At 34.8% G+C, this 19,532-nt stretch overlaps 2 protein-coding genes across 2 annotated transcripts; one reads left to right on the top strand and one right to left on the bottom strand.

Annotated features, from left to right (window-relative positions):
• Positions 1-123: 123 nt before the first annotated feature.
• Positions 124-13,765, bottom strand: LOC127881412 (tetraspanin-9-like). Its single transcript, XM_052429281.1, has 8 exons — positions 13,573-13,765; positions 7,978-8,079; positions 7,014-7,247; positions 5,437-5,511; positions 3,528-3,632; positions 2,951-3,136; positions 2,434-2,517; positions 124-1,994 (listed from the first exon to the last, which is right to left on the bottom strand). The coding sequence occupies exons 2-8, from the start codon at positions 8,041-8,043 to the stop codon at positions 1,929-1,931; spliced, it is 816 nt and encodes a 271-aa protein (XP_052285241.1). The 5' UTR covers positions 8,044-8,079; positions 13,573-13,765; the 3' UTR covers positions 124-1,928.
• A 2,000-nt stretch (positions 13,766-15,765) lies between these two features.
• LOC127831461 (uncharacterized protein DDB_G0271670-like) lies at positions 15,766-16,485 on the top strand (the record flags this gene model as incomplete). The annotated part of the gene is made up of 1 exon (XM_052356447.1): positions 15,766-16,485. A coding segment is annotated over one exon (720 nt), but the record flags the coding sequence as incomplete, so codon positions are not given.
• Between the last annotated feature and the right edge of the window lie 3,047 nt (positions 16,486-19,532).

Genomic DNA, 19,532 nt, shown 5'->3' with positions numbered 1-19,532 from the left:
CTAAGTTTCGGGGACACTTACTGTTCATACATGATATAGCGCAGTGAACGCAAGTAGCGCTGTTCCAACAGTTATATGACATTGCAGAATGTAATGATACACAGGAATGCTAACAATAACACATATTTATATATTTTTTTATTTGATAAAAATACAATATAAAACATCAAACAATAGTGGCAAGTTATTGGAATTGCATGCGTATTTACAAAATGGTAACTCAACGTATAATATAATAATCCGTAAAAATAAGATGAATAATGTTTTTCTACAATGGAAGTATGAATAGTTTTGTCGTTTTTATAGAATATATTTACGGTATTTATTCATTCATTAGAAACATATACCATCGTGTGTGTTCCATGAAAAACGAAATCGCTTTACACAAAATAAAACTAGTATTTAGGATATGCTAAAGTAAGATTTGTTAAGAAAGAAGTCTTCCTTAAATTGCGCTTCTTATTCTGTTAGACAATTTGTATTATTAAATTTCATGTTTGGTTCAATTGGTACAATTGTATTTTATGTGAAAATATAAGCCCATAGGATTTAAATAAAGAAAGTACTACATACATATATGCATAATTAATTCCAAAATATCTTTAATAACAACAACTTAACACAACATTTTTTTAGATATAAAAATATACACACTTCGAACCATACATTTTTTGAAATACCGTTCACATGAGCAAGAAGATCATCCACACTTCAGATTAGTCTCTTTCTTGTAGTGTTTGTGTATTCTTAATCGTGTAGTCTTGATTCGTAGTGAAGGCGGTCTATATTGCGTATTAATGCGTATATACATGTGCATTGCTTGCATTATTTTAAACAAAAATCCGTTCTCATTTGCGTTATGAGAGCATCATGCTCTTGTTGTCAAGCCGCGACTCAATAAGACCACCTGTGGATTATTTTGATTTATATAGCTTATATATAATTATTTACATTTGTATGACTTAACTACCCGAATATTATCAGCCATGCCGTACAAAGATCAAATACATAACCATCAATAAACACTAATATTCAATATAATTAATAAAATTATTAAGACAATAACGATAAGCAACAGTTCACAACGGGTAAACATTTAGGGTTAGACAATAGAATATTAATTACTTATAGTAAAACAATAATAATTCAAAAGTGAAACGCCATTAAAAATAAACTTAGAATGATAATACATTTCTTCTAAGTATATGCAAAGAAAGCTCCCTATAATAATTAATTCAACAACCATAAGTTATGACCATTTTTCATCTTCAGCATTATATATCCGCAATAAACACGCATTAATAAACATGGTCGATACAAACTGTTGTGAGCAATATAAAGTTATAAATATGTTTTCCATATAGGAAGTTTAAACCATTGTGAGATATTGATTTTAGATTCAGATCATTAATAACTTATTCAATAGTATGTTAAGAACTTAATTATGCAAAAGGCGAGTTTGCAAACGTCGACAAGGTGCAGTAAAACGAAACGCTATCAGCAAAGTTGATACCTTCCGATATATTATTTTGTAACAACTGTGCGTGGCAATGGGCCAAATGAGGAATAGCATACTTCGACTGGGTCGTCATATTACATTAATTATGCAAGCGCGTTGTATCTAAAAACATACTTGAAACTAACTAAGGTCAAGGTTTCCCATGTAAAAAAAATCTGCTTGTTGTCTGTACATCGTTATTTCTTAAAAAAATCATATTCTGCTTTAAATATTAGAGTGTTTTTATTTTTATTTTATGAGGAAAATGTATGTTTAAACAATAACACATTATTGGTTTTAGAATTTCTAAGAAATTCTGCACACATATCACGATACCTCGCACGGTTTATAGTATACCAATAATTTATACGATCTCAAGAATTTACAATGTCTCTTGGTCCCTTCACGTGTTCGCAGCGGTAGTCGTACTTTACACAATCTCGCCAGATTTACTGATGGCTCTGCACAGCACGAACGCAAACACGATGCCGATTAACTGAAAACAGAAAACGGCCATGTCAAATATTGACGATCGTAATGAAGATGACTTTAATGAATAAAATGACACTATTGTAAACACCGAATGAGATAATTTATCTCAGTATAAACAAGGATACACTGTATGATCGTTCTGCTTGAAAGGCATTGTGTTTGCCTTTTAAAGTTATTAAATATTTAACAATTATATTAACAAAGAAAAGAGAAGGAATAGGTGACAGCTAAAAATTATCTATATATCAAGTACATCAGTATTTAAACTACCAAAACAATTCTCCGTTGAAAGCTTTTAAACAAAAATTAAAACAAGAAAAATCGACATTAGTGTTTACATAAATATTTATTTAACACATCAAAAAATTATGTGTAATGGCGCTACTCTGAAAATGCCTTGATTGACCGTACAATAGGAAACATCAAAGTATGTCCTTCCTTACCTCGATCACAAGAAGAGAAATACCGATGGCGATGGCGGCTGTCTGGTACTTCAGGATGTAATCCTTGATGGCGTCATAACATCCCTAAAAGCATGACAATTATCGGAAGTTAAGACAATGTTAGTGAAATGTACCGGTAGTTGTTAGTGAAATGTACCGGTAGTTGTTAGTGAAATGTACCGGTAGTTGTTAGTGAAATGTACCGGTAGTTCGCGCATTTTGCTATGTACGTTGATGAACACATTGTCAAGTTAAGTTGCATATTTGAGTAAACATAAACAACGGTCATTATCAATTAACAAGATATTACTGTAACACGAAACTGTATAAGGGAACTTGATTATTATAACGTTGGAAAAGGGTTGACTATATAAGTATGTGTGCTGTGTAAGTTAAAAAAAAGAAAAAAGAAGACATTTTTGCAAAGTGGAACATTCGAAATCCATGAAGATCAATGGTATGTAGTTATATCTCTTACGTTGACGACTCCGAATGTGTTATTCTATATGTCACTTACCTTTGTTTGGGCGCCTGTAAAGGATGCGGTGCATGCCGCATCAGTAGTAGTCTTGTAGTTATCCTGGGTGGCTGCTGTACAGCAGCTGTAGGGGATATAATCAGCTACCCTCTTCGCCCACCATTTGGTGTCTTTGAATTCTTGATTACTGACGGCATTAACGGCGTCAACACCACAGCAATCAAACTGCAAACATAGAAAATGTACAACATTACTAAAGGCGTTGAAGAATAACTGTCATAACCAAACATATGTAACATCAATGAATCCATACAAGTCTCGCTCTTGTAAAACGGTGTTTAATGCGTGTGTGTACAGTGTCGTACCAGATTAGCCAGTTCAGGCCGAAAAGGATAATCAAGGACAACACTTTCAGCCTAGACTCGATTTTCGTTTAGAAGAGACTTAGAAGAGGATGAAACGAAAATTTTCTCAAGACGGATAGGGTAGTCCCTGATTTTCCTGTGCGGACTGCACAGGCTAATATGTGACGACACTTAACGTACAAGCATAAAGCCTCGTTTTCCCAGAGCGAGGCTATTACATTTTGTGACGTCAGCTTACTAAAGCTACTTACTCCAATGAAAATCAGGTCCCACCCGTTCGACACCTCTGACGTTGACGACACCCCATCGTAATTGTTCATACCCTTCTTTAAAAGGCTCTTTGCTTCTGATTCGATCTGTAAAGAACAAAACAAACACATACGTATGAATTTAAATTTTATAGAACGCAACCATGACTATATATGTATATAGTCAAATAGTTTTATAACAGTCTCTATGTGACTATGAAGCATAATTTGAGTAGAGCAATTGTATAAACCCGTGTGCTATATATATATATATATATATATATATATATATATATATATATATATATATATATATATATATATATATATATATATACCAATATATAGTGCCAGTTACGCGGTCTCGGTAGTTTTCAGACTGTACTTACGAGGTCAATATAAAAAACGGGGTCTATATACAACCCCGCATTCTAGGCTCCTTTAATTACTATGAGGGGGGTGTAGGGGAGGTAATGCAATCAAATGTCACAATAAGGTCTTAAATCGAAAACCACAATCACGTCTGAAATTGAAATTGTATATACCTCGCAAATAAGTTCGCTATATATTTCCTTGTATAAGACGTTAAATAAATGGCGTGTTCATAAATAACAATATATAAGGTACCCTTATATACCTTAATTCGTGTTAATATCGGATAAAAAAGGGTATGGAGATACACGTGTTTAAAGTGGGAACCCCATGACCTATTTCTAAATCAGAGACCCCGTAACTGGTCATATGTGTGAATATGAATATATATATATATTCAAGAAAATACAAGTTATGAGAGACGCCATCGACCTTCTTTACAAGAAGAATAATCTTCTTTTCATTACTACATATTGCATTGCCTGGTATTGTGAGATCAACTAATCACGTGACATAATAAAGGATAGGCGGACAGCAATTAAATATCCTTTATAACGTTTTATGAGTTTTAATAATCCTAAATTTTAAGCATAAGTTTAAGCCATGTATGCCTAGCGTCTAGAAAAAGGCCTTGGCAAACAGCGCAGAACCAGATGAGACGCCGCATGATGCGGCGTCTCATCAGGGTCTGCGCTGTTTGCTTAAAGGAATTTCTGTCAGAAATATTCTTAATATGAAAATAAATATACTAGACATGCCTAATTATGGAAATAAATTGTTTCAATTTAGTAGGATGGGAGAGTCCAGCAGGCATAAATGGGTTAAACTTGGTAGGGATACGAGAAGCAGTTCAAACACGTTTTACGAGTATTAAATCTATAACGCTCGAAATCAACGAAAATTTCGTTAAATATTTCGTAAAATAAAGTTAACACCTTATCAATCAGTGTTCCTTATAGCAATAGCCACAATTTCAACGCTAGATGTGGTATGATTACATAGATTTGTGTAGATACAAAATGCTCGTTTTTATTTATTTGTGGCCACAATTAATTCCATTTAATTTCCCGCGAATATATCTATTCATACGACACACGAACACCATGTTAGTGTTCATGTGTCGTATGAATAGATATGCAAAACAATAATAAAAACGTGCATTATGTATCTACAAACATCTATATTACCAGACCACATCTGGCGTTGAAATTTCGGCAATTTCCATAAGGAACACTGATTTTTAATTGGATAAGTTTATTTTACGAACAATTGTTCGAAATTTTCGTTGATTTTGAGTAGTAATGTTACTTTAGTACGTATTTACGAGAAATGCGGCCAGAGTACATGTAGCTCAAAGAACAGCCTGTGCAATCGCAAAGTCTGAACAGGAGCTACTCTGTCCACTAACAAATAACGGAATGTTTCAATGTCACATGATCGGACATGGTAACTCCTGGCCAGACTGCGTGGATGCGATGGCTGGACAGGAGCTACTCTTGCCCATATAAGACGCATTTTCCCGTGACGCGGGTCGATTTACCTTGTTCTTCAGAATTCCGTACAGAATCACGGCAGCAATTTGAACAACGAAGATCAGCAACACGATAATGGCGAACTGGAAACACACAACATATCGATGACAATTATGTGATCCAATGATCCGAAACTTTAATTGGAAGAAATAAGCATTAAAGGCAAAATATCACTTTGTTTCTGTATGGGAATATGGTTAAATACATTAAACAATAAAAACTAAAAAATAATTATGTTTGATTTAGGGCGTGAAAAATCGTGTGTTTTCACTAACCCGTTCGACCCTATTTTTGTGGGCCGACAGTTAACTTTGTTTTGGTATTCTATGTTGAGTTTTCGTATTTGTTCTAAATTCCCTCGAAAAAAAACTATACATAATACAGTCATGTTTGCTTTGCTTCAGTCAAGCATTCTCAATGAATTAACTTTCAATAAATTGTAAATTAATGTTAGTGTGGGGAGGTGTATGCATGCCATGACATATTCTTCTTATTGGAGAAAAAAATCGATTATTAAAATTAAAGCTGACCTTAATACCCTATTTTGGGCGATGTATATGTGTCGTGTTCTGAGAAAACTGGGTTTAATGCATGTGCGTAAAGTGTCGTCCCAGATTAGCCTGTGCAGTCCGCACAATCTCATCAGGGACGACACTTTCCGCCTTATCCGTATTTTCGTGTAGAAGAGACTTCCTTTAAACGAAAAATACCATTAAAGCGGAAAGTGTCGTCCCTGATTAGCCTGTGCGGACTGCACAGGCTAATCTGGGATGACGCGTACGCACATACATTACATTAAGCCCCGTTTTCTCAGAACGCGATTCATATTATAAACAAATGAATTTGAGGCCTTAATGAGTAGACGTGTTGATGTAATTTAAGTGTCTTTAGAATTCAAGTTACATCAACATCATTTCTGTGAATAGGACCCCGTTATGACTACAGCCAGCTACTTCCGGCCAAGGCTGCGTGTCAGGATTTTATAGTGTATTGTGTGTTCAACCCAATATCAGTGAAGCCGTTGCTTTTTGCAGTGGGAGTATTTACGTCCATGTTAACTATGTTATCAGTAAAGGTGGTTTGTGTTAGCCTGTGTATAAGATTACGCCGGGAACAAATGATTTGAGTCGACATAATGTTTGAGCAAAAACAAAGTCAGCAGTTTGAATATTACTAAAGATACGATGTCAGTAGCTAACTGCGTCAGAAATCTGAAGATTCCTTAACCATTTTATACTGAAAACGCCACTTTTAATGTGAATCAAATTACTGATATAAAAGTTAATATATATATATATATATATATATATATATATATATATATATATATATATATATATATATATATATATATATATATATATATATATATATATAATGGATTTTTCAAGTACATGTGCAATTTAGCTCTTTCAAACTAACAATCGACAGCGTCACATGCGCTTTATAATTGTACCGATCCCAAATAAGGATGTCACGTTGCAGCCTCGTATGTTAAATTTTTCAAGTATTTTTGTATAAATGCCTTAATTTGCCTTGTTTAAATATCATGTACGTTTATAATCTTTTGCCCATCAATACTTACCATGACGAGCATACAGCGATTCTTACAGCACGCGCCAAATATTCCGAGACCGGAAATGACGAGAATGACCACGCCGAGAACGATCAAGATTATCGGAAGGCTGTTGGCCAGATTACCGAACTTGAGTCCATTAAACGACACCTCGTTTAAGGTAGATATGACTTTGGAATCGTTAATGACCTTGGCATCGACCTTCAAAAGTATGCCGACGACCAGCAGAGCGATACCCAGAGCCTGAAAAAGAGATTTGTTCTAGGAAAACTGCTTAATGCAGGTGCGTTAATGGTTATCACGGATAAGCATGTGCAGTCCGCACAGGTTTATCAGAGACGGCACGTTCATGTTATGTGCGTTTGAAAGGAATTTTTTTCTTAGCAAAAATCCAGTTGCAGCGGAAAGTGTTGTCGTGCACTGCTGTGTTATGCAATTGAACAGAAATTTACTTCAGATAGGTGCAAAATAACAGTTTTAACACTTTTCGTGAATACATCTTTGTTAAGAATGTGTCGAATGCTTTGATTTTGTTTAAGAATATTACCTTCATTCTAGACTCAAATGGCTATTCAATAGCATGCTTTAACTCTCGAATAGCATGGTATTAAAGCATTTACAGAATGCCATTTCGGGCTTTCCATATGCTGTTTTGAAAGTTGACTTCATATTTTGTGTTCAAAGAAAAGCATTCTAAATTAAGTATAATATTTGAGCCGCGCTCTGTGAAAAGGGGGTTTCATGCATGTGCGTAAAGCGTCGTCCCAGATCAGCCTGTGCAGTCCGCACCGGCTAATCAGGGACGACACTTTACGTCTAAACTTGATTATTGGTAAGAAGAGACTTTCTTTAAACGAAAAATATCATAAAGGCAGAGAGTGTCGTCCCTGATAAGCCTTTGCGGACTGCACATGCAGTATACCCCTTGTTTTAACAGAGGACTGTCCATTTTTTCTACGAGACCACCACTTACCAGGAAGATACCGTTAATGGTGATCAAGAAGAACATGCCACATTTTCCGCCCAGATTTAGACCCATTTTGCCTTCTGTGTATATGTTACGTAATCAAGTAACCTGCAAACAAACAAACATTCACAAAGCTATAAATTATTTCCGGTTCGAAGACATAATAAGGTCAGATGTAGATTAACATTCGGAAATAGTACAACGATATCTCTGCGTTCGATGATAAAACGTTCAAGTATTTAACTGACATCTGCAGAAACATATGCTTCATTCAATCGCAGAGGGAGACCTTACCTTCCAAATTCACTCAATGTTGTGTAATAATAGTGTGTTTTTATATGAGTTCGTGATTAGATTAAATATTGTTTAATTTAAGCATTAAGGTAACATTTCACAGAAGCAAGATAGGTAGACAGTATTTAATACGCATAAATATAACGTACACTATCTATATGGGTATATAATCAATATGATATTGTTCAGTTTTGTTTGGGTTTGAGTTCAAATAACAAAATATAATAAAAATATAATTTCTTAGAATAATCTATTTAAGCGCTTTATGAAACAAGATTTCGAAATTCAAACTACCCGATTAGCTGCCCTGTTGTATTGAAAAACGTATCCTGTTTAAGTGCATATTGATCGACCTGACTAAACTGCGCGTTCTCTCCTACTCGGCGTATTTACGATCATCTTAAGGCTATATAGTGCTTTAAGTGTCAATATGACTTAACTTAAATTAAACCAGATCAATTGTTTAACTGCGTAATAATTTTATATACACCATTGTTTATCTCTTAAGAGCTTGAAGTGTTAACCGCCGTCGATTGAAGACAACATGGAAATAAGCCAGTGTATATGAAAAACAATATTGAACACACAAACCGATATTAAAAAATGATACATATTATGCTCGCACTTCAATTTGTTAATCAGTGTTGAATCAGATACAATATATATTACGAATATTAAAATTACTTTTGTTATTAAGATTTATTTAATACAGACAAGTTTCGGCTATTACCTTCATCAGTAGTATCAATATAAATATAAACACAAATGACGTCAACGTTATAGCTGCTTAACGTCGTTTGGCGGAAAATATAAAAATGTATAACAAATAGCATTACACAATAAAAAGAATGTCTAGATTGGTTTCAACAACATCAATAGCTTCAAAAGAGAAATCAGATACAGTACGCTGATTGTCGGTAGGTCCAAAATGTGTAACAACATGTGAACCAGGATTTATTGAGCAGTCCCTGTGATATATATTTTTGATTACATTTTTGTATGAGTGTTATAAAGTACGAAGACAATTCATTAACACACATCATTTATAACGTTTGCAGTAGATGTCCATTTTTCCTTTAAAATGTAAATTCCATGTATGAAGACTGTCGGAAAATATAGACATGTATATGTATGTGCATGCTAATATGTAAAAATTACGTAATTATCATGCAAACTAGCTTTCATTTTAATACTAAAGAATAAAAAAGAACAATGATTCTTAGATTACTTCATAAGTATGTTACTTTTGTACATGCTAACTAGTTATAGGTATTTAATTATTAGATAAACCATGTTTTGGTGGTAAAACTGCATAATTATATTGTTTGGCATTGATAACGAAGCATACGCTGTGGCTTACCTTTGAAATATGCCTATACTTGCATTTTAATATTTAAAAATCAATAGGGGTCATCTGCGAGTCATGATCAATCTACCTTTCAAGTTTCATGATCCTAGGCGTATGCGTTCTTGAGTTATCATTCAAAAACCATTTTACTATTTCGGGTCACCGTGACCTTGACCTTTGACCTAGTGACCTGAAAATCAGTAGGGGTCATCTGCGAGTCATGATCAATGTACCTATGAAGTTTCATGATCATAGGCCCAAGCGTTCTTGAGTTATTGTCTGACAACCACCTGGTGGACGGACCGACCGACCGACAGACCGACCGACATGAGCAAAGCAATATACCCCCTCTTCGTCGAAGGGGGGCATAAAAATAGTGAAATTATAATATATAGCAGTATTTGTTCTACGAAAGTGCAAGCGTGTGTTGCATCATATGTCTTTGTATTCTTTAACCGTTCAGTTTATTTTATAAAATAATGAAATTACACTCTCTGTATTATGTGCTAGTGGCCTTTGACTGAAAAATTAATATGCATATTCGTATTCGTATATTCGATATCAAATCTATGGTTACCGGTATTCATTTTGATTTGTTTGTCCGACTTATTGAGTCGCGTTCTGAGAAAACGGGGCTAAATGCAGTTCGCACAGGCTTATCAGGGACGACACTTACCGCTTTTATGGTATTTTTCGTTTAAAGGAAGTCTCTTCTACACGAAAATCCAGTTAAGGCGGAAAGTGTCGTACCTGATTAGCCTGTGCGGACGCGACACTTATTGTTTGTTACATTTTTACATGTAATTAGAGACATAACACTGTGAAGAGCAATCAACATCAAAGTGTAAGTCATAGGATAAACCTGTCACACTACTATTGAATTTTTAATATGTGCTTATACTCAAGCAATATGTACATCTTCGTCGTTTACGTTTACCAGATACATGTATTTTATTCTTGTTATTAGACACTATAAACATCTTAAAAGACTGTTACGCATCTTCTAATGTCGTTTATAGGCCAAACTAGGCTTAGATGAATGTAAGGACTTCACATTGTCTGATAATCTTAACAAATTCCAGTATGTGTGTAAAATTTTAGCAATATTAGGAATTAATTTGTTCACGCGTTCTTAACACTAACATTGTGTATTTATTCCGTTGTATTGGTTAGAATGTTGTGCATTGTAAAATCATTCTTCATCATCCAAAAAAAATCTATTCGATTAGAGATACAGTGTATACAAGAAGTTTGGGTTTCTTTAGAGGTTTTTGTATTTTTCTTTGAACAAACGCAGTGCTGTCGTTCATGTTAACCCATTTATGCCTAGCGTCTAGAACAAAATGCCTTGGCAAACAGCGTGAACCCAGATGAGAGGCCGCATGATGCTTAAAGAAATTTCTGTAAGAAATATTATAACTATAGAAATTCATATACTAGACATCCCTAATTTCGGAAATAAATTGATCCAATTTGGAAGGATGGGAGAGTCCACTAGGCATAAATGGGTTAAACAGGCAACGCAACGTCTTAAATGGTTTCAACACTATGTCCATTGCTTACACACTTTTCAAGTAACAGGTTCAATAAACTATCATTATTAACCGCCAATATCGATCAGCTATTGATTTGAGACGTAGGACGTAAAGTGTAACAGCTCGGTCGATAAACAAAATAATTAACCCATCCATGTAGATACATGTACATCTACTGACGTCAAAAATCGATATTTTCTATAATCTGTGAATAGTAACGAGATTTCTGTTCTGCCTGGTTAACCCAAGAACAATAGAGAAGCCTTTAAGTGAAAGAAAAGCTGTAATACGTATTTCTTACGCGCTAACTGAAACGAACAATAATCATCCGGATGTGATAAACAATCTTTTATGACATTACAATTTTTTTATTGCTGATCAAATTGGATGGCAATATTTGATCATTTCAGTCCTGGTATTAAACAAACGCATAAACAGGTAACTTAATCCATATTTCTGAAAATGTAAGTGAAAGACAAACTAAACAACAAACAGGATATGTTAAAGAATCAGGAAATATCCGCCTTTTGAAAATCACGACCACCAACAAATAATGACGATCGCCACGTAAAACACTTCTCACTATTTGAATAAACACATATTACACTGGCGATAAGAAATATTGATATCTATATACAATGTCATCGCGTCGGCATCTTGTTAGGAAAATCACATCAAAGTAAGAATTGTAAACAGAGGTTGAACGATGCTCCTGTACGTGCATGATTTCTGATGAATAAAACGGATAAAGTTAACGATCATTAAATATATTTTCATCAATACCAAAATGAAGTAAGTTAACACGTGACGACAACGAACTCATACGAGCCCTTACGCAGCTTTCAAGTGTGACTTTTAATCTTAGTTGCCTAGTCGCTTACCCGAGGTTTACAGATTGTATGATAAATTGTAATACAACGTTTTGATATACCGGGTTGAAATGCTGTTAAAATACACGTTTTATTTTCAATACGCCCGCTCAATTCCGCTAATAACTTGTTAAGTCCATCTCAATAAGGTTAACAAATAGTAATTCATTAAGGATTTCGCAATCATCCCTTATTTAGCGTTTTAATCTCATGTCTATTGCCGCAAGTTATGTGTAACATAAAATACCGCATTCAATTAATTAGCGAGAGAATGCATTATATCTGGTGGCGTCAGAACCAGCTATCAAGCTTAGGCGAAAAAATGTGTGTGCTTCCACTAACGGCGTAAAAAAAGTTTAGTTTGTTCGGTTAAAACAAAATTCTAAGATTTTTTAAGAAACGTATTTCCAACTTAAGTACAGTTATGACATGACACAAATCCCCCCACCCTTCTCAATTCAACATTCTATGTTTACATTTGAGCGTATCTTTAAACTTTAATAGAGCGAATACTATTTCATGTAACGAAACTGATCGAAACCTGAAGCTTCAATACACAAAATCTAAGGGTAGGCACAAACAAATGGGTCGGTTGGTTAGTGGTAACACACAACTTTTTCTCAGGCCTTATGTTTGCATATAAAATGAAATGATAAATATCAGCAGCTTCGAGCGTTGATTCAGGTCTGCCTCTCAAGTCGTATTTAGCCGCTGATAAATCAATATCTGACACTCGTTTCTATTACAACTACGCGACAACGGCACAACATCGCAATGTTTCTCGTTTAGCGCCTATCGGTATAAGCGGCTACGCTAGTCAGTAGGTAAACAGTATAAATATTTTATACAGGTGTGCTTCGTTTCTATCATTGCTGACAACAAGAAAAGCGATGGGATTGAATGACCATATTCAGACACCGTTCTCCGATGAAAACTAATATGCCAAGAAAAACTAAGTCAAATGTTCGTGCAATAATGAGTACAATACGCACATATAGGCAAATTGTACTACGTATTATTCCTGTAATGACTTTATTTCTCTACGTGCGATAAATGCACAATAACGTGACAGGGATGTGTCAATTTTCCGGGGATGCAGCCTACTTTCCTTGAAAAGTCTTTGCCTATCCATACAGCCTGCACACTTTAATATTTTCAAAGACCTAGAGAATATATGCATTGTATAGGTCTTTGATATTTTGACCCCCCCCCTCCCCCCCCTCCCCCCCCCCCCCCCTACGCGTATTCTTTGGACGCAACGAACAATGTTAAACACATCTCTTACTTTATAAATTCATTTGGTTTTACGTATTAATATAATAAATATTTATTCATACACACGTGGTTCTTGCTGCATAATGGGTTATATTATACGCGATGAAAAAAAGAACGGAAACGATATGCGTTTATAAAAATGTTCCGATTAACAAATTGTTTTCTTTAATTTGTTCAAGAATTTTATAATCATTCGTTTTAATTAAAATAGCATAGACTATCATAATAACAGAAGCTCTTTACAAACAGTATAATGAAAACAATCTATACATGTACATACCTGTTATCAATCCTACAAATATAACAAGCGACGCCTTTTTCTTCCAGGTAGACAAAACAAATGTTCCGTGTTGTTCGCACAATTGCCTGTTTTTAAATGAGACGATCTATTTCGAAAGACCAGTGTTATAGACCTCGCAAATGACTAATGCGCGCATAATAGATTGGCCAGGTATTTTTCGATCTACGTCATTACAATGTTTTGTTTCTATAAATAGACTAATCGTCAGCGACGCGACACGTACGCGACACGTAGTGTCAAATCCTAAATGGCTGTAATACTAGACATTTCGTGCTTTGTCGTATCCGATGTTGAAATCTTCACCCGATAGGCAATATGTAATTTTGGAGATTGTTTAAGCTATTTAGCTAATAAGGCGGAGCAAAGATGTTATGTATGTTTCCGGGGTGAAATACAGGTGTACGGTAGTTTTGTTTCTTTAAGCGTTAAATTGTATAACGCCGTAAAATCGATTCGTGCTTTTTTAACAACACACACACATGAAAGTCTTATTATTAAGCTCACCTGACTAAAGTGCTCAACATGATTAACTTGCCGGGTTCAAATCTGGGTCACGTGCATCCAAAACCAAGGTCATCAGGTCAAGTATTAAAAAACGTTACTAACTCAATAGATTCCACATTTATGCATAAATCTTTATGAAACTTGATCATGAGTTTATCTTGTCAATACCAAGGCCGAGTTTGAAACTGGGCCACATGCGTCCAAAAGTCTAAACATACAAAAACTAGGTCGCCAAGTCAATTTTAAAGAGGCCTTTTCACAGATTTTGGCATTTTTTAACTTATTCATTAAATGCTTTATATTGATAAATGTAAACATTGGATCGTAAAAGCTCCAGTAAAAAATCAAGAATAAAATTAAAAAAAGGAAAAGAACATTGCTCGGAGCAGGTTTCGAACCAGTGACCCCTGGAGTCCTGCCAGAATCCTGAAGTAAAAACGCTTAAGCCTACTGAGCTATTCCGCCAAGTACACACACTTGACGTATTTTATACCTTATATAAGCAATCTTCGTAGTTGCACAAAATTTAACGACATTAACAGAACTCTCCAAATTATTCAATCGTTTCGCGTTGCAACGCTTTATAATTTTTAGGTTTGAAAATCGTCAAAAGATGCATATAATGGCTATATTATTAGAGAATGGTAAATGTTCAGTATTACTGTTTCCTCACTTATATCATAACTAAAACGAAAATTTGCGAATCTGAAACAACTTTTTTCAATTTTGTCAATTCACCAAAGCGTGAAAAGATCCCTTTAATGCATATTTGTAAAGTGTAATCCCAGATAAGTCTTACAGTCCGCACAGTCTAATCGGGGACGAAACTTTCCGCTTAGACTTGATTTTCTATGAAAACGCTTTTTAAGAGACTTCCTATAAAGAAAAAAAGACAATGCAAGCTGAAAGTGTCGTTCCTAACAGCCGGCGCGGACTGCACAGGCTTATCTGGTACTACACTTAACGCATATGAATTAAGTCGAGTTTTCCCAGAACGAGGCTTAATTTGACTGATCAGTGATGTTGTTTAGAATTGGAAACATTCAGAAGGAAGCGGAGACTATCATTAAAATGAGACAATGTCTGCAAAGGAAGTACTTTTAAATCAAATATATTCGGCGGAATGCAATTTTTAGGTGTTGCAGAAAATGTCTTCCTAGAACTCCCAAATTCTTGGAAAAAAAAAAAGATTTTGGAAAAAATTTTAAGAAAAATAATTATTTTACAGTTTGATTAAATGTAAATATGGAGCCCTTGCGTTAAATGTATATACCTGATTTACAGGTTTGAAAGTGGGTCGTAGCCTGAGAGAATATAGAGTGTCTCTATTGAAGTGGGTCGTATCCTGAGAGAATATAGAGTGTCTCTGACATCAGAAAGAGAAAATGTGGCTTTAAAAAGATTAAGACAACTTACTCATACCCACGCGATTGTGAACATTTGCTGAAACGTATGTTTGTTCATGTTAATCGCGTGCCGACGCCGAGGTTTAAGCGATTTCAAAAAATGTATTGTTACTCTAATTACTAAGGCATCTCTATTTGATTTTTGTCTTAGCCTTTCAGTTGTGGTGGTGGTGTTGGTAGAGGTATTAGTAGTAGAATAAGTATTTTTAATAGAAAAAGTATTAGTAGTAGAAGAAGTAGTAGTAGGAGTAGAAAAAGTAATAATAGAAGCAGTGGCAGCAGCAGCAGTAGCAGTAGTAGCAGCACCAGTATAAGTAGTAGTAGAAGAAGTATAAGTAGTAGTAATAGTAGTAGTAGTAGTAGTAGTAGTAGTAGTAGTAGTAGTAGTAGTAGTAGTAGTAGTAGTAGTAGTAGTAGTAGTAGTAGTAGTAGTAGTAGTAGTAGTAGTAGTAGTAGTAGTAGCAGTAGTAGCAGTAGTAGAAGAATAAGTAGTAGTAGTAGTAGTAGTAGTAGTAGTAGTAGTAGTAGTAGTAGTAGTAGTGGTAGTAGTAGTAGTAGTAGTAGTAGTAGTAGTAGTAGTAGTAGTAGTAGCAGTAGTAGCAGTAGTAGTAGTAGTAGTAGTAGTAGTAGTAGTAGTAGTAGCAGTAGTAGCAGTAGCAGTAGTTGTAGTAGTAGTAGTAGTAGTAGTAGTAGTAGTAGTAGTAGTAGTAGTAGTAGTAGTAGTAGTAGTAGTAGTAGTAGTAGTAGTAGTAGTAGTAGTAGTAGTAGTAGCAGTAGTAGCAGTAGCAGTAGTTGTTGTTGTAGTAGTAGTAGTAGTAGTAGTAGTAGTAGTAGTAGGAGTAGTAGTAATAGTAGTAGTAGTAGTAGTAGTAGTAGTAGTAGTAGTAGTAGTAGTAGTAGCAGTAGTAGTAGTAGTAGTAGTAGTAGCAGTAGCAGTAGTAGCAGTAGCAGTAGTAGTAGAAGTAGAAGTAGTCACGCCTAAATAGACCGACGAGAAACAGGTTTAATAACCATATTAACCTTCAGGAGGTATACATGGTCCTTGGAATGAAAAACAAATATTGGTCAACATAAAAGACACTCCGTGTCAAATGACGTTAATGCGACGTTTATGTATTAAATATGTTTTTGTTTACAAGTGTTAATAGCTGCACGTATATCATAGTCAGCCGACAATACACGCAGTTACACCCATAAACAGCTTGCATTCTTAAGCAGTCTTTATATAAAGGTAAACAGCGAAAACATATTTATGTTCATTGCCCACGTTAAACACAGAATAAAGGCGGTTATTGAGCAATAGTTTGATGATATAGATCTAAATGGTAAAACAAGAGGGAGTAGGTTTCACTCGGCAGAGTTTTATTATCATTCAACCAAAAAAGTGTATAATCGTACAATTTTCGTTAAAGATATAGAAGTGCGCTTTTTTAAAACAGCATATACATGTACTGTATACGGTTTACAGTTGAATGTCTACTTGTGAACATGTAAAATAAACTTTATAAAGCAAAATTCCTATAAACAGGACGAAAGAAATCATTTCCGTTGTAAAGTTAAGGTTCATATAGTGGTAGTTATAATGAAGCATTGGTAGGTTATATTACATAACTTACGTACAATGTCAACCGGGTCCGTAGTTTGAGCGATTGTAGAAAGCATTCTTTAAGAATGCTTACAATTTTGGACCAGACCCGCATTCACCACAAAATTCTTAGACTTTAGAATATTTTTAAAAACAGTTGCGTTCTAATGATTCTATATTGTTGAGTCTAACTTTGACATTTGACTCCTAAAAAGACAGCATTCTTCGTGTAGAACAGCTTGACAATTAAATAAACATCATTTATAGCGTGCTTCTGTTCAAAGTCTTGAGTAAGATTTCTTCGGTTGATGTCTATTCTTTATACTCAAATCTAAGAATGGGTTGGTAATTTTTAAAGGGACCTTTTCGCGTTTTGGTACATTGACACAATTAGAAAAAAGTCTAATTCGCAAATTGTCGTTGTAGTTATGATGTTTTCGATGAAATTTTGTTTGTGATGTTTACGATGAAACAGTAATGATGAACATTTACCATACTCTAAAATATGCATTTTATGCAATTTTGTTTACGAGTTCTTATATAAAGTTTAAAATACCTCATTCACTGAAAGAGAACAACAATAGAGAATAAAAATTTAAAAATTTAAAGCATTTTATGACAAACTTCAATACATGCCAAAATATGTGAAAAGGTCCATTTAAGTACTTTAACACACACACTCATCGATTGTAAACGATGGATATAACCTTAAACTGGTTTGTAATCAAAGTTTATTCTAAGTGGATTAATACTTTATGAGGGAACGTACATGTCCTGTTGCTTATATGTTTAGACAAATTGCACCATCATCTAAATTATTTATAATTTAATTTAATGGGGCGCAAACCACAATAGTTCGTTGAGACGCCTATCCAAGATATAATGCTAAATAAGGCTCACAATTATTTTTTTATGTTACCAAACATTCACCAAAACATCGTGAAGACTATAAAATGTATAACTGGGTTTGTCTCATAATATTAATTTATGGTTATACAAGTATTTAATGTTTGATTGCGATTTTGAAAACTCCAATGTATAACACTGGCTTTGGGCATTACAAAAATGCTTCGTTTAATATGATAATGTATAATTGGATCATTTATATTAAAATACACCCATCTACCTCCCATAATTGTTTTCGTCATGTGACCTGAATCAAGAATATGAGCCAAGCTTTGTGAAAATATGGTTTAATGCATGTTCGTAAAGTACCGTCCCAGATTAGCCTGTGTAGTCCGCACAGGCTAATCAGGGACGACACTTTCCGCATAAACTTGATTTTTGCTAAGAAGATACTTTCTTAAAACAAAAAAATATCATAAAAGCGGAAAGTGTCGTCCCTGATTAGCCTGTGTGGACTACACAGGCTAATCTGGAACGACACTTTACGAAAATGCATTAAATCCCTTTTTCACAGAGCGCGTCACATATTGTTACACACAAAATCACTTCTCAAGATCACAATGTACTCGTAATGGATGAAAAGGAACTATATATGTATTTATTATCGTTGTGTGAATGAATAAACTGGTTATACAGGTTTTTGAAGGTGATATATGTCCAATGGTGCGGAAATCAAGATTTCCTCGTGCACAGATTTGTAGGTTTAGTCATTCGACAGGCAAGCAGGGTAGAGCGAAGACTTAATTTAAATCGTTTTATTTATTTAATTTATTTACGCTCTGTTTGTGTGTTGATATTAATATTATGTTTTATGTGTTTCAGTGAGTTTTATGAGAGCAGACGGATGACTGACTTGAGAAAGAAAGGGGCATTGGTTCCGGACATTTTACCATGGGATTTACATGGTTTTCTAAAAAGGATACTTAACGTTTACGATATAGTAACAGCTGATTATTTGTAGATTTCTCTAAAATAAGAGGTTTGGGGAGGTGATGAAGGCACCTAGACAACGGTCTTGAGCCATGAGTCCTCATACGTCCCCCTGCCATTAAAATAAAAATGAACAATGAGCAGTAGGGTTGCGTATCCCGCTCGCGGTTACACCTGAATCGTTCTTTACCACCGATTATTGTTTGGGGTGTACGTGAAGTCATGTGCACTTCTCTTAATTGATGGTAATTAATAAATCTTGTAATTATCGCAGCTGCTTTTATCAAAACTAATGCTTCACTTTATGTACTTTTCGCAAATAGGCGTTGTGGATGGGCATAGGGGGCGTCCTCGGTGCGCATTGGGCATCGGCGGCGGACGGGCGGTTGTGAGGGACGTGGCGTCCTTGGTTGGGCTTGTGATTTTGAATTGTGTAGTTAAATTGTGCAATTGTATGATTTTGAGTTTAGACTTGACGTCTGATGGGTATCTATCTATATATACTGCTAGTCGCCAACAATTAGCATTACAAGCAGGCGCGTGTCAATGCTAGAAAATTAAAGGAAGAAATGTACAGGAGATGAAAAGTAATTAATTGTAAGGTAATA

This window comes from Dreissena polymorpha, chromosome 5, assembly GCF_020536995.1.
Source record: "Dreissena polymorpha isolate Duluth1 chromosome 5, UMN_Dpol_1.0, whole genome shotgun sequence".
NCBI lineage: Eukaryota > Metazoa > Mollusca > Bivalvia > Myida > Dreissenidae > Dreissena > Dreissena polymorpha.
This window is presented reverse-complemented; position numbering and strand designations above follow the sequence as displayed.

Coding starts and splice junctions, on each gene's coding strand:
- LOC127881412 (XM_052429281.1), bottom strand. CDS start 8,043: ATGGGTCTAAATCTGGGCGGAAAATGTGGCATGTTCTTCTTGATCACC. Junction 2,518..2,950: donor TTACAGGCGCCCAAACAAAG/GTAAGTGACATA, acceptor TCATGCTTTTAG/GGATGTTATGACGCCATCAA. Junction 1,995..2,433: donor TTTCTCTTCTTGTGATCGAG/GTAAGGAAGGAC, acceptor TTCTGTTTTCAG/TTAATCGGCATCGTGTTTGC.